Source organism: Pocillopora damicornis, chromosome 7 (genome assembly GCF_964200805.1).
Source record: "Pocillopora damicornis chromosome 7, jaPocDami1.2, whole genome shotgun sequence".
NCBI classification, from domain to species: Eukaryota; Metazoa; Cnidaria; class Anthozoa; order Scleractinia; family Pocilloporidae; genus Pocillopora; species Pocillopora damicornis.
Genome location: NC_142676.1, coordinates 9,401,581 through 9,418,924, shown reverse-complemented (window position 1 = coordinate 9,418,924; position 17,344 = coordinate 9,401,581). Strand labels below are relative to the sequence as shown.

Below are 17,344 nucleotides of genomic sequence, written 5' to 3'. Positions count from 1 at the left end.
GAGAATAGCTTTAAATGTTATGAACATTAGTTTGCGAGGATTGAACAATTATTGTACGAGAATCGACTTGGTGAATGGCCGGTATGCGGCTTAGTATAGAGCTATTAAATTATGACGGGCATGATCATCATTATTTTATGCGCATGTAACTAAGGCCTCTTGGACACACATTTAAGAACAAGTCTCTGTAAGAATCAAACATCTTGGGAAATGAAAATTTTCAACCATCCTTCAAATTTTGCATGCAGTTAGGCACTCAGGAGGTATACACAAAATGCCCTTTTTAAAGGTTGCACCACTCTTGTGGCCATGGTAATAACGGTTGCTTGTTCGAGGCCTGGGGTCTCATTTTCATACAAAAACGTTGCAAAAAAGAGTGAAATTTTTATTTCGCTATCTCAAGCTAAATACAACATTACAAATTAGCACTTCCACCATGCATAGTGACATCATTCGTCTTCACTTTGATATATTTTATTTTCCCTGAGAGTGAATGTGAACACACCAAATTATTCATCCCCGTACAGTTTTGGTCATTTTTGTTGTCGGGTAAAACAGGGAAGACGTTTATCTGAATTTCTCCAAAAGTACACCGATTCTGGAACTACCCACCTAGCTGGTTATAATATTCTAGTTTTTAAATATGTAAAATCTCTGCGAGCCTGCCTCTACTTTCCATAAGGGCAATTCGCGAACGAAGTTAAAAAATGAGATATTGCGTAATTTGGCGATGTTTACATCTAATGTTCTCAACAACAAACGTTTCACACAAATAAAACGTGCAAGGCTTTGAAAGAATGTTATCTTATGAGCAATATCCCGAAGAGAAATCTCACCTCTACTCGACGTAACTACAAACATATACTTCAAATCGTGTGCATATCATCCAGATTCCGAGTGCTGCACCTTCTTTCACGGGAATTTGAGCGATCCGAAGTCCTCTGAAGATACACTGTTATACTTGCATGTCATTTAAAACATGTTGAATTCGGCTAATGTACACGAAACTATCCTCACACCGGTCATTTGTCATAAACATGTACGTTGTCACGATGGCGTGACGCTGTATTTTTCCGTGAAGTTTCGGTTGCTCCAAAGAAGACGAGAAATGGATATTTTTCATATATGTCAGAAGATTTCCGCGCATTCTGAAGTAAAAACAACCAAAAAAAAAGAATAGAGGAAACCTTGATTGGACTCTCGTATACACTGAGAATCTGAGAGTATAAATCGTAACTTGTCAGCGGCAGTACTACATGTAAAACCCAGTTACAACAATCGCAATTTGAACGACATAGTCATCTCCTTACAAAAAGCAGATTCGGGCAGTTATCATTTCCTTGTGACAGGAACTAAGATGTTTTTGAATCATCTGAAAACTGTCAGTAAACTGTTAGAAAATTTGCATAAGATATGATGAGGAGAGACTTATCACCGCCGTAGTGCAATCGAGTCAATCAATGTTCCCTTCCATGTTTTGATAAAGGAAAAATCATAGCAAAGTTCGAAATAAAAGATTTAATGAAATCACAATGTCATAATTCCACCTTTCAAACAACTAATTATCCACACGCAAATCGCAACTCGTCACTTGAACGAAACTCCCTATGGTTATTATGTAATCTGGATTGCTTCATGTCCTTCAGGAAAAAGAACAGCGATTTCATCACCATTATTTTCCATACTTTTCTCACGGATATCTCCTACAAACTTAAAGAATAATGAATATGACGCAATCTTCCGGTGATTTACACGAGAAAAAAGTCAAAGATCTCTTTAATTTTCTCCTGAGGTAGCCGGCTCACTAGGAAGAAACAGGAGATCGTTCGGTCCAATAACGTTAGTCTGTGGAGATTATCAAGCTAATAACTGAGAAGCTTGTGCCCTTTGGTTCCTCAGTGACAGCATTAACTATTTCAAATCTGTATTTCTCGGTCCAAGCGACACCAAAAATAATTTGTTTGTAATTTTGTAAGCACTCTCTAGAGCATTTTATTGTCGAGGGAAATAAATCTCAAGGCTCAAAGCCAATATAACGTTCGAGCACATGAAAGACTCCCTGAAAAAAAGCTAAATTTGTAACCTTTCTCGTCTTCTTTGGGGCGACCGATGGAAACATCACGGAGAAATACAGCGTCACGCCATCGTGACAACGTACATGTTTATGACAAATGACCGGTGTGAGGATAGTTTCATGTAGATCAGCCGAATTCAACATGTTTTAAATGACATGAAAGTATAACAGTGTATCCTCAGAGGACTTCGGATCGCTCAAATTCCCATGAAAGAGGGTGCAGCACTCGGAATCTGGATGATATGCACACGATTTGAGGTATATGTTTGTAGTTACGTCGAGTAATCCTCCATGAGGATTGATCAATTTTTTTCAAAAGATGACGACCAGAGGCGAGATTTCTCTTCGGGATATTGCTCATAAGATAACATTCTTTCAAAGCCTTGCACGTTTTATTTGTGTGAAATATCTGATTTTGAGCTTCGTTCGCGAATTGCCCCTAAGGAAAGTAGAGGCAGGCCCGCAGAGATTTTTACATATTTAAAAACTAGAATATTATAACCAGCTAGGTGGGTAGTTCCAGAATCGGTGTACTTTTGGAGAAATTCAGATAAACGTCTTCCCTGTTTTACCCGACAGCAAAAATGACCAAAACTGTACGGGGATGAATAATCTATTGGTGTGTTCACATTCACTCTCAGGGAAAATAAAATATATCAAAGTGAAGACGAATGATGTCACTATGTATTTTAGAAGTGCTAATTTGTAACGTTGTATTTAGCTTGAGATAGAGAAATAAACATTTCACACTTTTTTTGCGACGTTTTTGTATGAAAGCAACCGTTGTTACCATGGCAACAAAAGTGCTGCAACCTCTAAAAAGGGCATTTTTGTGTATACCCCCTGAGTGCCAAATTGCATGCAAAATGTGAAGGGGGGTTGAAATTTTCATTTCTTAAGATGTTTGATTCTTACAGAGACTTGTTCTTAAAGAGCCACGTCCAACCAGTGCGCTTTGCACTTTATTATCTGGTAATGCAATGCTGTTTCGCGAAAACCATGGAACGGCAGTGGCCGTAGCTTTTACCTCTATTTTCTTAGCAAAATAGAAAAAAAAAAGTATTAACAACTGGAGCACAAATAAACCATTAGTTTGGAAGAGTATTGGTATTATGACAACGTTTTCCGTTTGTAGAGTACAAACCAAAAACAAAATACAAGAATTTTTCAGACGTGCAAACCGCACCACGATACAACCAAATTCACGCCTGAAATACCAAACTTCGAATTCATATTCTTGGATACTAAAGTGTGCCATGGCGAGAGGTTTAAAAAGGAATCGACCTTTGATATGCAAACGAATTATAAAGAGACAGAGATATTCCAATATCCAAAATTTCTTGACAAATCCTAAAAAAAACCATCGGTGGAACTAAACTAACTGACTGTTAATTTTAATGACTGATTTCGCCATCTTGATTTTAACAATTTCTCTCTGATTTAAATCGGAGGGCGTTTTTTACTATGTTTTTACGGCTTACTGCAATGGAGGTAAAAGGAAAGTGATTGAAAAATACAAATACATTCCTTCATAAAAAGACAAACATTTTTTTCTGTGTAAAGAGTCTGTTCGATAATTCGAAGCGAAATTTGACCTTCTTCTTGACACGAAGTAAAGCCGTTTAAACTGCAATATTGCATGGCATCGAAAAAAACCCTCGACATGTAAATCTTGAAAACATACAAGCCAAAATCTTTAAAGATATTCACAACCTCTCTAGGAAATTTGTATAAATATACAAATTGTCTTGGAATTTATGGTGCGAGCAAACCTATCTAAAGATGTCGGAGAAGATACCCAAACATTGGAAAACATAGTTTGTGTTGCCGGCTGGAAAGATGATATAAACAACCATTTGATGAGACATCGCAACAACAAACATTTTTTTTCCTTTTGGGCTTTTTTGGCAATACTCTGATCTTAATCGCCCTTAGCAAGGAATCTTCTCTTCATCCGCCAGCCAAACTGTTGTATCGTTGTCTGGCAATAACTGATCTCTGCGTCGGTCTCATATCAGAGCCTTCGTCTGTTGTTTATTAGCTGTCCTTAGTTCGTGAGGATTGGAAACTTTGTCACCATGCTCTGAAGATGAGTTTTCTAAGCTACTTATATTCTTTCTTTAGTTTCTCTCTTAACGATGACCGCAATAAGTGTGGACAGACTTCTCGCCTTGTTGCTGAGGCAAAGATTCAGGCACGCTGTAACTCTGAAACAAACTTACGTAATTGTTGTCATCATTTGGGCTTTTTCGATAACCGCTGGGATATCGCCTTTTATAAATTACCGCGTAGCCGGCTGGTGTAGCTATGGCGTTGTACCGCGTTTTATCAGATAAACTGCGGTGTTATACAGGGATTTCTGGCCCTGAGAAAAGCCGTAACAACACACGAGAAAAAATATCTTTTTTTTTTTTTTAAGTGTGATGATATAGCCAATCAGCTGCTGACACATCACTCGCCACTCGGTAAGGTTGGTGAATGAACGGCAAAGCCTTCACGACTCTAAATACATTTTTTTTGTCGGAACTAAAACGCTAAAAATTCCGTATCGTTGACAGTAGTGAGGTTCAAACTTTCTTAGAAGGGGGAAGAAAACCATTATACTTAATGAAAATCGACTACTGGAAGATTTGCCACCAGTCGATTTTGGCCGTCTACCTGAAAGACTTTTTCTGTCGGTAAGGACAAAGTCAATAAATGAGAATTTTGTGAATTGAAAATTTATGACAATTGTTGTTTTTATAATCATGATTCAACGCATCTTTCCATCTAAGAATTAGCGCCAACGCACTCCACGATTGTTATTCGGGGATTGTCGATTCATTTATTTTCATTCATTAACTTTACGGCATGACATCTCCTCCTCAATTTCATATCAATATTTAGTTTCTCCATTTATGAACGAGTTTCCTTAATTTATAATTTGTTCTTCTTCTTTCTATAAAGATTGATTAGTATCTGACAGTCTAATTCCTACATCGGGGCGCCACTCAAAAATTGGTTCGTTGCAGTTGCATTAAGTTGGCAAGGGCGATCTGGAACAAATGTTTTTAAAGAAAATCCGAGAATGAAATTCAGTTCTCCACCCATGAAATTCTTGCTTTTTGTGCCCGCTCTCTTTTGGAGAACGACTTTTGCGCTTGAAGGTAGGTAGAGTTCAAGCTTTTCTTCCTTAATTGATTTCCGTTCTTTTACAATCTTCCCCTTTTTTTTTGCTGTTTTTTTTAGTGACAGACGCCATAAATCTTTAGTAAGGTTGATTTATAAGAACTGCTTATGGATAGTGAATCTGTATTCAAGACTTCCTCCAATTGAGGAATATAAGGTCGTGCTTTAGTGGGAAAATTTTGACACCATACGAGTCGTTTTGGTTTCTGTTGTGATGTGAATGGTAATTTCATTTAGACAGAAGACATTTACACTTAGTTACAAGCCAACGGCCATGAGTTTTTCCTTCCTTTTTTGGTTTTTTTCTTTTCTTTTTCGCATTCTCGTGTAAAATTCGAGTGAAAGTTTTTGAATTTCATTGAACAAATTAACAACTGTTTGTTTGAAAGAAAGTCATCACTTATGGTCATTCGTCCCCAAAAACCTTATTATACCTGCAAACTGTTATTGCTGATACTGGCAGACATTGTCGCTAACGATTGCCATTGAGATAAGAGCTTAAGAGCAAGTCTCTGTAAGAATTAAACATCTCGGGAAATGAAAATTTCAACCCCCTTCAAATTTTGCATTCAGCTAGGCACTCAGGGGGGATGCGCAGAAATGCCTATTTTAAAAGTTACAGCACTCTTGTGGCCATAGTAACAACGGCTGCTTGTTCGAGGCCTGGGGCCTCATTTTCATTCAAAAACGTCACAAGAAAAGAGTGAAATGTTTATTTCTCTATCTCAAGCTAAATACAAAATTACAAATTGGCACTTCTACCATACATAGTGACATCATTTGCCTTCACTTTAATACATTTAATTTTCCCTGGGAGTGAATGTGAACACACCAATAGATTATTTATCTCGGTACAGTTTCGGTCATTTTTGTTGTCGGGTAAAACAGGGAAAACGTTTATCTGAATTTCTCCAAAAGTATACCGATTCTTGAACCGAAACTACCCACCTAGCTGGTTAAAATATTCTATTTTTTAAATGTGTAAAAATCTCTGCGAGCCTGCCTCTACTTTTGTATGTCATTTAAAACATGTTGAAGTCGGCTGATCTGCACGAAACTATCCTCACACCAGTCATTTGTCATAAACATGTACGTTATCACGATGGCGTGACGCTGTATTTCTCCTTGAAGTTTCCATCGGCCGCTCCAAAGAAGACGAGAAATGGACATTTTTCATACATGTCAGCAGGTTTCTGCTTTCTGAAGTAAAAACAACAAAAAAAAAAGAGGAAAACCACGATCGAACGCTCGTAAACACTGGGAATCTGAGAGAGTAACCTTGGTACGAAAATCTGTCAATTAATATAGCAGTCTCACTAGCAGAAAAAAGATCTAAAGATCTTAAAGTGATGTAAACAACGGCCTACTCAATCAACCAACGATACCTTGTTTCCAATTAAATGTAATTCGTGTGAAGCGAGATATTAAGGCAAGATTGGAAAACACCGACAAGGGCCGAATAATCTTTAAGAACAAGTAATCTGTGCGAAAGAAGTGAAAAATAAAAACCGAAAGTTGCGTATTCAGTGGCCTTGGTGTTAGCATTTCTCTCGTCCGAGAATGAAAATCGACAACTGGAAGATTTGCCACTAGCCGATTTTGGCCGTTTACCTGAAAGACTTCTACTGTCGGTAAGGACAATGTCAATAAATGAGAATTTTGTGAATTGAAAATTACGACCATAGTTGTTTTTGTAATCATGATTCAACACATTTTGCCATCTTAAGAGTCAGCGCCAACACACTCTACGATTGTTATTCGAGGATTGTCGATTAATTTATTTTCATTCATTAATGAAGTCGGCTTTTCTTCCCAGTAAAGGGCTATTGTGTTTATATAATAGACAAAATAAGACATGGTTGCTTGGAGATATGGAATTTCTCTTCTCGTGTTCAACTCGACATCTCACTCGTTGCGCTCACTCGTGAGCTATGGAGTTAAACACTCGAAGAGAAATTCAATATCTACGCGCGCCCATGTGTTATTCTTTATGTCTTTCAAACCTTCGTTTCATATATAACTATATATTGTGACGTTAGGTTTTCGCGCATTAAACTGGACTTCGCGAGAAACGTACAATAACGGGAGAAAATAACTCGGTAGAGACCACTCGGCTTGCGAGAACGGAAACTCGTCACGATTTCCTGGTACACGACGATCTACTTCAAATGAGCTTTTAAGGAAGACAAGGATAGGACAGCGCTTTTGGTTCCACAGTAGACTTTTATTCGTAGCGCACTCTAACATACATCATGTCAGAGTCAGAAATAAACTTGTAGTCGGCACCCAGTCGTTTATGTAATCGAGAAAGCTTTACAAAGTACTTGCTTCAATATGAGGTGTGAGGTTCCATTGTTCTCTAAATCTACCATATTTGAACAGTATAACAAAAGAAGCGGAAAAGGTCTCTTTGAAGTAAACGATTTCTGATTAAATATTCCATCTATAAGAATTAAGGAAGAGGATGAAATAAACTCTAGACCATTAAAAATAGGAAACTTAGGTGAGAATTCACAGCTGTGATATCGAAAATATACCTATCTTTGGGGGTGGAAGCTGAATAATGAATAACGAGGTTTAAGTTAAAAGTAAAAAATGAGTAATTGGGTTTGGAAACCTCGGGAATAATGAATAACGTAGTCAAGCCCATGGAATAATAAATATCACTTTCCTATTCGATTGCCTTGTTTATGTATTTTCTGATATATCTTCAGAAACTATTTTTTAAGTGAAATCAACAATGTGCAGAGTAAAACTACAAGAGACGCAAAAAGTCTCCCGACGAAACTTCTAGCCGAAAGTGTTTCGAGTTGTAAGACGACTTCACAGCTTGGCAGCTTGACAGGTTTCCTGTCAAATGTGCTATTATGGCACCGTTTGACGTTTAATTCGCGAGTTTGTGTCTGGTCGGTTCTCGAAAGGGTAATAATGGGTAAAAGCAAGAAAGAGAAAAAAAGAAGTCGCGATCAATGGTAAGGCAATTTTATATCTATATTGGTTTGTGCGCCGATTTCAAGTCTATTCGAATCTATCTTTTTAATGCTTTGGATATGATAAAAGTCTTTCCCTCGGCAAACGTTCATGCACCTGGTCACCTGAAAGACGGCGCCGTCCAAGGCGGTCAACCAGCAGGTCAGTACCAAACAGATTTTGCGATCGATTTGTGATACGATGATGACAACAATGAAAAGTGAATCAGAAACTTCGAATAAACTTCTTCATGACATCAGTACAACACTTTTTTGACTATTCACCCTTTTTTCTTTCTCCCTATCCAGGTCGCAATCCCCAAAGAGACGCCGGAAGGATGAATCGAGGTACGGATTTCCATTCTGTGTGCGTATTTCGACGAAATAATCAGAGAATTCCAGTAAGAAATTTCCTCGCATCACGATCATAAAGTGGCGCGCATCGCCTTTGAGAAACGACTACGTCCAGATCAAGTCAACAATTACAAACGCTGCGAAGCAATTCCCTTGTAGATCGATTATGATCGAGTAATAGTAAAATAAATTTGGAGAAATTGATTTTGAAGGATGTAGTTTCCTAAATTAGCACCAGAAGTTTAGAGTAACTCATCTGGAGACAACTTTCCAAAATATCGTACATCCCCGCTGGGAATAGACAGCCAACCGACTTGACCTTTCGCCTGTGCTTTATTTTATCGATTCCATGTCCTGTTCTTAATGAAAATTAAATCTCCACTTGTTGAGTCAAAGTTTGGTACTGAGTTTCCAAACTTCATGATTTCAACATGGTTTACAAAGATTTTTTTTTTTCTCTGTCAATGGTAAGTCGATCGCCGCCGGTGCGGCAGCATACATCATTTTTTCCAAATTTACCTCACGCTGTGGACGTCACTACTCTTTCTGTTTTCTCAGGATTGGTGTGCGAGCGAAAGGTGAGCCACCTGAAAGAGCGAAAAAAAGGCTCTTATGTTCGGTTCGTTGACGATTTGGCAGAGCTGCGTGCGATAAAGATAGCATGCTCATTTTTACAAAAAATAATGTCCGCGCAAAAATTGCAATCGTTATTTATTGCACTGAGATGATCAACCTCGGCAACGGTAATGAACATGTCTTAAACTATGAACAGGCCAAATCAGCACGGAAAAACAAAGGCAAAATCAAGTTTTTGGATCTAAAGTAGGGTCCGCTTCAGTGAGGATTACGATAATATAACACAACTACTCCATTCTGAGAACCACTGTCTGTGTTCTTGTTTATAACGATTCTCGGCATCGATCAGGATAGCGATCTCCATTTTATGTCTCAGAAAAGGACTTGCTTTGATGATCAAGGTTTGAAATAATAAAAGGTACACAGCAGTTAAATATGTTCACCATGACTCCGGATCCACTCGTACGAGCATCTTGTGTTAGAGAACTTGAGTAGAAAATGTATCGAGGTCATTTCCATTACTTCACCGGCCCTAAGATCTATTACCCGAACAAAGCCATGGATTCCTCTCCTCCTCTCAAGCCACCTGTAACTTTGATTGAAAAAGGAATAGCGAGAATGACCCTTAAGGAAACAAAAGACATGAGGGAATTTGCAACATCTCTAAGGAGAAGTGTCAGACAACATTCTGTCAGGGACAAGAGCGAAAAAGACACTGCCCATCTTCCTTATGCCATATCGTTTTCGTTAAAAGAACGCGAGCCTTCTTCCAATGTTGAAACAACCGCTTTGATGGAGGGCCAAAATGACGCACAACAGCAAGACCGAGAGCTGCCGTTTTCATCCATTTCATCCATCCATTATTTCAAGTCAAAGCAAGTGATCGCTGTAAAGCTCAACCGCAGAAGAGAACATTGGCAGTTTTTCCTTGCCCTGCTTTTAAAGGATCTCCTCGTCAAGGAGAGAAAGGGAAAAGAACTATCGTTTATTGACAACTTCGTGTACATTTTGTGGCTCGACAACGTTTACATTGGTTACAAGCTCGTTTTTTCTGAGGCTTACCAAGACGATAGGAACTCACCGCACACCGCTATAGACCGTGCGCGTATTGACGAGATCATTAATGATGCTTCCGGATTGAGATCTTACAAGGTAGCTCCCCAAGAGAAAGCGGATAGAATGAACGACTGTTTAAAGGTGGCGATAACAGTGACATTGACTCAGAAGACTCGTCGAAAATGAAGGATCCGACGAAGGGTCCGATGAGGATTCGTATGTTTTTCAGCACTAGGTCGGGACGTTCAGCAACACGCTTACAGCTGTTTTGATTGATAACCAGACATGTTGAAGATACTTTTTCCTTGTTCAAAATGGGTAGACCGGATAAACGGGCTGGGTCACGTATTTCTTATCAGTATTTATTAACTCTTAAAATGAAACTGGAAATGTAGCAATCACATTGCCGAAATCACGAGAACTTAATGAACAAGTAGATTCTAAAGCTTTCTAATTTTCACGTTCGTACTAATTGATCTCAACGTGACCAACATTGATCTAGTGTTTGTTAAGTTTATCTTCGACAACAGTCCGCTATGATCTCTTCCTGTTTTTAACACCTGTGTCTTTTTTCTTCGGTTTTTACTGACGTTCTTTTGACGTTTTGAGCTGTTGTTGAAATGTTTCAGTTGATTTTGAAACCTGCTCGTCATTGTTACATTACCTCGAATTGCGTGACTTAGCCCATCTTACCTGTCAAGATAGGTACCATAGTTATTTTTTTGTCGTCTTTTGACAGATTTTCCAATCTACGTGCTTGCAAGTTTGGGCTCGACCTCAAGTTTGCAAAAACAGCCACTGATATTACATTTGGAGCTATATAGTTCTATCAAGAATATCAGAAAGAATAAATTTATTTTATATCTTGTAATGAACAGTTTTCCTTTAACTTTAGTATCAGATTGAGGAAGTCGGAAAAGCTATAAACGAGTGAACACAAGTAACACAAGCACAAGCATTATGCTGGTTAATAGAGATAAGTCATTTTTACCAACAAAGTCCCACTTCATCACATAAAAGCTCCATACAGATGTTTTTTCTCTTTTGCTTATTTTGTGGTTTTTCCAAACATCATTCAGGTTATGTTTGTAAAGATTTGTCATCAATAACTGGAGCAAGAAAGGCATGTGCGACGATAGAGTTGCTTGCGGAAGAGACTAGTTGACGTTAAAGCGAAAATTACATTGTGATAATAATGACCATAGCACCGAAAAATACAACATCAGCTTAGTTTGACAAAAAGATCGCCGTGTGTAGCACGGTGTGGCAGTAGTGTGCAGTATGATGCGACAGTGTGATACCTATGATCAAATGTATAATCATGAATTAAACCTGAAATCGAATTTAACGAGGAAAAATCTGGCTCACGTTCAAGGGGTAAAGAAGAATGAATACCAAACAAAATTTAAAAAAGAATAATGAATAATTCGAAAAAAAAACCAAGAAGAATGAATAATCAAGGTTCCATTATTCAGCTTCTACCCCCGACTGCCTTAATTAGAACAGAGCAGCTTAGGAAATAAAAGTGGAAAAGCAACTTCAAAATTCTGCTTATCTATGCAAGGTTGGTGTGGGAACCTATCGTATGAAAGGAAATTAAAATTATGAGCACAAACTCAGCTGCCAACTATCATGAGAACCAATTTTTCCAGAAAGACCATTAACAGTTATATTTATCTAAAACTTCACTGGTAATGGTGAACAAAGTACCGACATGCAGGTGTAAAATGAAAGCAAGAAACAAAGCAAAAAATCTTTTAGTTTACTATTCAAAAACTACTGTGGCTTTTTATACATTTTTTTGACTTACTAGAATCAAAGAACTTGACTGAAATCGAATGATTATATGTGGAAAGTTAATGAGTACTTGTGTCTCAAACAAACACACGGAAGAATCAGTAAATTTTCCTATAACAATATTTTTAGTAATCTTTTCTTATTATGATATCTGATAATGACATGTCGTTGCCAAAAAGTCATGTCGTCGACTCGGCTAGAGAGACTGATTTGCATGAAAACAAAGGAATAGCCATGTGACCCACCAGTAAAAGACATTAAAGTTCACATGGCAATCGGGTGGATAATCAGACATGGTTTGGTGCTACTCTGGTTTAAAGATTTAATGAATGCAACCTACGAGGTTACAATTCACAGATCCAACCTTTCGACACTCACTGTCTAGTGCCTTCATCAGGTGGGGAGGAGCGTGGGCGGAGTCAATATGTTAGAGTTCCAAACAAAGGCGCTCGCCAATTACTGGTGATAGTTTTAGACTTATCCCACCCAATTGTATGGTTAGTCAGGCATGTGTGCTCCGATAAAACTGACTTTCCTTTTTTGCAAAACAAAATCGCGTTTTCAAACGTGTATTCGTTGTTACAGTCATCGCAAGGAATAGAATAAATGGTGTCGGTTTGTTGTTCTTTCGTAACAGGGTCCCTAGCTTTGGCAAAAATATGCCCTGAAGTCTGTAAAGGGTCTTGAGCAACTTTAACGATGTGGCTATTCAAAATTATCTTGATGGGTTCCGTAACAACCTGAGTGTAAGGAATAAGAGCAAAACCAGTCGCTGGTTCCTTTTCATCAGAAGTGCTATTAGTTGTAACTAGAGAATTTTAAATTGAATTTTAGAATAACCATACAATTGGGTGGGATAAGTTTAAAATTATCACTACAAATCGGCTTTACCACCAGCGCCTTTGTTTGGAAGCCTGACATATTAACTCCGCCCACGCTCCTTTAAATCGTGATAATGGCGGCTTATTTTATTATTATTTTTAGCCAAGAAAATGCTGACTTTTTATTTTTGTCTTCCCAGATCATTGCCGGCGGCTCTCGTTTGGCTCACCATTTCATAACAAAGCACTTGTTAATCATGTCATTAAGAACATAACCTTGGGATTGGGAATGCGTAGTTCCTGTAGAGGGCGATGCACTTTGAACGACAAATGTGTGTCCTACAACATAGGTCCTCCAATAAAAGACCAAGTTTTGTGTCAGCTGAGTGATTCTGATCACATTCAGCACCCTGAAGATCTTGTAACACGAGAAGGGTTTGTGTATCAAAACAGTGAGGTGAGATATTTCGACTGCATATGATTCTATGGTAATCTTTGGCTTTCCCTGTGTTTCTTTTTGTTTATTTATCCTTTCATGAAAATTTGTAATCTTTTCGTCTGTTTCAGACTAACCCCTCTGAACTTCAAACTGAAGGTTAAGTTTACGATACCTTCAGTTCTTCTCAGAGTTTGAAAAAATTATGCGTTGTGTCTGTTATTTATCGACAGAACTCTTGCTTAAGTAACCCATGTCCTCAGAATACGACCTGCTTAAGTGGATTCACGGAAAAGGGTTACCTTTGTACACGTGTATGTCAGTTTGGTTATACTGGGAAGAAGTGCAAAATAGGTAAGTATACCTATAAAAATGAAGATGAATACTAAATCCCTAGCTCTACTGGTGAACACGCTCGAGTGGAGTTATAAATTCTGATTTGAATTCCCAAATGTGCAAATTGCTTATAATTTGGTCAACTTCCAGTCACAGTTAACTTACACTCGTTGGATTTGTGTCAATTCGGATAAATTCGTGCAAAAATGATACAATATATTTTTTAAATTCCCAGATATTTTTTCAAACTACTCCATTCAGAACTAGATTTCTGAACAAGATTAAAATATGCTAATTGCGTTGCTAAGTTGCTGGAGTGATTTTTATGAAGTCCAAGTTCCCCTAAAAAAATTTTTATGTCAGGAACTATATATGGCATGGTTTATTCTCGACAATTTTTTATCAATCTCATCTTTTCCTTAGGAACTAGCTGCAGCGATCTGCTTGACTCGTAAGTGACAATCTTCTGGTGAAATGATTTACAGCAACTGATGAATTAGGCTGAGGGACTGAATTTAAGGACCTCTTCCAAAGCTAATCGTTCAACTTACGTCATGTCAATTCAAGCTTAAGTTTTGTCGAGAATTATTAGATTGTGTCTGTTCCTCGAGCATTTCTTTAACAGACTTATGATAGGGTGGGTCGAACTATTAAACGCCACAATGATAAGTTGAGCATATGTCATGATCGCGAACCAGGATTTCCAAATTAAATGTACTGACTTAAAAATTGAATTCAAGAAACCAGCTTTGGAATACGAACTGTCCCTGATCCAGTCTTTCTAACTAATATTCCATCTAAAGTTGAAGGTTCCTGAGTTGAGTGCTAAATATGCGTTATCGAGGGAAATTTCGACTGGTAAAACAAATATTGATCTTACGTTTAACAAGAATGATTAATGTTTAAAAAAGACTTGAATTCATTTATTTCAACTGTAGGGTTCCCTTATGTGATATCGAGCCCACTGACCTGATCATCCTATCTAGTGAGAGCGAAGAACGATATGGATAACATAGAGAAACGCAAACTTTCTCCTTGATAGTTCGAAACGATTGCTATACAACCTGTGAATATAGCTTCTCTAAAATTCCCATTAGGATCTATATCGGTTTTTTGGATAGTTTAAAATCAACTGCTCTCGTTGTTCAGGTCCGAAGGTAACCGCGCCTATTCCTTGAATGTGGATTCAGTTTCATTTCCAGTGTATTGTCATATGACTAGTCTTGGTACATGCGGAGGTGGTGGATGGACGCTGGTTATGAAAATAGATGGCCGCAAGGTACTTGAAAGTTTTCAAAACACTGATAACGTGTCATATCTTCAGTTGAGTTTGTAAGTACATTTTTCTCAAAGGGCACTCGGGCGAGTGTGGTGGAGTCATGCATTCGCAAGAAAAAAGTCATGTAGCAGATTTTTTGGATTTTCTAATAAATAAATATCGCTGGTTTTGAGCAACCATTCAGCATGAATTGAAAAACAGTTAATAATAAAACTTTTTCTTGTTCTTATAATAAAAGAACTTGTCGGCCTAAAGTATGTTAAGAGGGTCATGTAGACGACATTTACATGTCATATACGTCCTTATTTTCAAAAGTGTTTTTGATTTATGGAAGTTTGAAACCCGTATAATTTGAGTGACGCTCCACATTGAGACATGCAATGTTTACAGGAGTAAACGGTGAGTGATTCTTCATCATCGGGGCTTATTTTCGTATCACGTAAAACTGGAGTCAAATAATTGAAAAATGGAATCAAAGAACTGATATCCAGACTGTCGTATTAGGGGATCAGATTTAGAATGCTTTTGTGTGACAGACTAAGCATAATAAGAAAGCAAAGAGAACTGAATCGAAGTAACAGAGATCGGTGTTAATGTTTCAGAGGACCTTCCATTATAATTCCCAGTACTGGAGCGACAAAAACTCCTTCAACTTACCAGGAGGAAAAACTGGGTTTGACTTGCAAGAGACCAAGTTACCGACATACTGGAATACACCTTTCTCCAAGATCTGTCTCGGTATGAAGGTTGACCACCAGCTCAACTTTATTGTCATTAACAGAGAGGCTGAATCTTTGTACTCACTGCTTGCTGATGGAAAATACCGCAACACCTCATTGGGTCGGGACACGTGGAAGACACTGATAGGCTCGCAGGCTTCCTTGCAGCTGCACTGCAACATGGAGGGCTTCAATTGTGACGGTGTAGTGACTAAAACAAGGATTGGGATCGTTTCCAACGAGTATTTGAATTTCTGCGATCTATGTGATTCAAGAATTGGTTTTGGTGGCGCAGGATCATATGACGATAATAACTCGTGCGGTAACGTTGCTATTATGTACCCTGACAATGGTGACAAATACATTAAAGCCATGGGATACATTTTCGTTCGGTAGAATAGCTTTAAAATTTTACCTGTGATATATACAATAGACCTCTTAAGGAAGCATCCACCCTGATGGCCTGCTCCATTTGCCAGTCCAGCATCTAAAATTTGCTTTTTTTTTCAAAGAAGGCTACCTTTCCGTAAAACGTGATATAAAAGTATCGAGATTCTTGAGGAGGAAGGTTGAAAATTTTAGAAGCCCCCTCAAGGATTGTAAATGTGTGAAACAAGACTTAAATCATCCCCCTTCCCCTCAGTGTTTCGCGAAAAAAAGGTTCCCTTTGCTCTCTGACTCCGCTGAAATTTTGTTGCTCCCCTCCAAAGCGGACAAAGAAAAGTCAAGACGCAGTGAAACATAGGCCATTCGCAATTATCTCACATTTTCTGTCATCTTGAGTGCTAAGTTGCGCTCTAAAAGTTTATTAGAGGAAATTTAAGAGCAATGAAGGTATTTTGCATGTAAGCTCTCTCCGCTGATATAAGCATTTTTCGCCAGAAGAAAATTTGTGAGTATAGTTTTGTTTGTTTTTTAAGAATCCCCTCTTCATGAAAAAGATATAGCCAGTAATCATAAATAAGTGTTGTACCTACGTGTTAAATATACAGATTAAAAAGAAAATTTAAGTATCATATTAAGCACATAGAGAATAGTACATAGGTGTGCGTAGATATGGAATTTCCCTTCGAGTGTTTACCTCGATAGCTCACGAGTGAGCGCAGCGAACGAGTGAGATGTCGAGATGTCGATTTTGTGACAGCTTGTATTGAGAATCGTAAAGGCTTCACCGTTCATTCATCAACCTGATCGAGTGGCGCCAAAGACGAGTGATGTGTAAGCAGCTGGTTGGCTATATCAATACACGTGAAAAAATACGATATTTTTTCACGTATGTTGTTACGGCTTGTCTCAGGGCTGGAAAATCCTTATACAACACCGCAGTTTATGTGATAAAATTATATCCACTGTTTTTCACCCTCTATATTGTGTGTTATTGAAAAGATCAAATCAATAAAGCTTTTAATAGTTCTATACGCTTTTCATTATGCCATAGCCATTTGATTGCAGATGCTTTCGTTATAAACGCTTCGACGGATTCGAATAGAAAAAACGTCTTCGAGACGAAATCAGCTGAGGTCTCAAATAATAAAAGGACAAACATGTCATATTGTATCACGTTTTTGATCCATATTGCATGTTGGATTTTGTGTGGTTCAGACCATGACAAGCCGAGTTAAGGGTACTTTTGTTGCTACCAGTCGTCGCGAGGTTACATCGCGTCTTTTACTTCGACAGTTATTTTAGCGGATTAAACTCAATGTAGTAATTTACTTGCTTTACCTTCACAGAAATTTTTAGTTATTTATCCTTTATT

General features: G+C 38.1%; 1 protein-coding gene across 2 annotated transcripts; it reads left to right on the top strand.

The window, feature by feature from the left end:
* Window positions 1-4,932: 4,932 nt before the first annotated feature.
* LOC149042433 (uncharacterized) lies at window positions 4,933-17,344 on the top strand. Of its 2 annotated transcripts, XM_089212935.1 has the most exons (7): window positions 7,204-8,374; window positions 8,521-8,559; window positions 13,016-13,272; window positions 13,485-13,605; window positions 14,011-14,038; window positions 14,737-14,866; window positions 15,469-17,344. In XM_089212935.1, the coding sequence occupies exons 1-7, from the start codon at window positions 8,212-8,214 to the stop codon at window positions 15,979-15,981; spliced, it is 1,251 nt and encodes a 416-aa protein (XP_089069061.1). In that variant the 5' UTR covers window positions 7,204-8,211; the 3' UTR covers window positions 15,982-17,344. The 2 variants fall into 2 exon arrangements, with proteins under 2 accessions (XP_089069064.1, XP_089069061.1); XM_089212938.1 differs by lacking the exons at window positions 7,204-8,374; window positions 8,521-8,559 and adding an exon at window positions 4,933-5,220.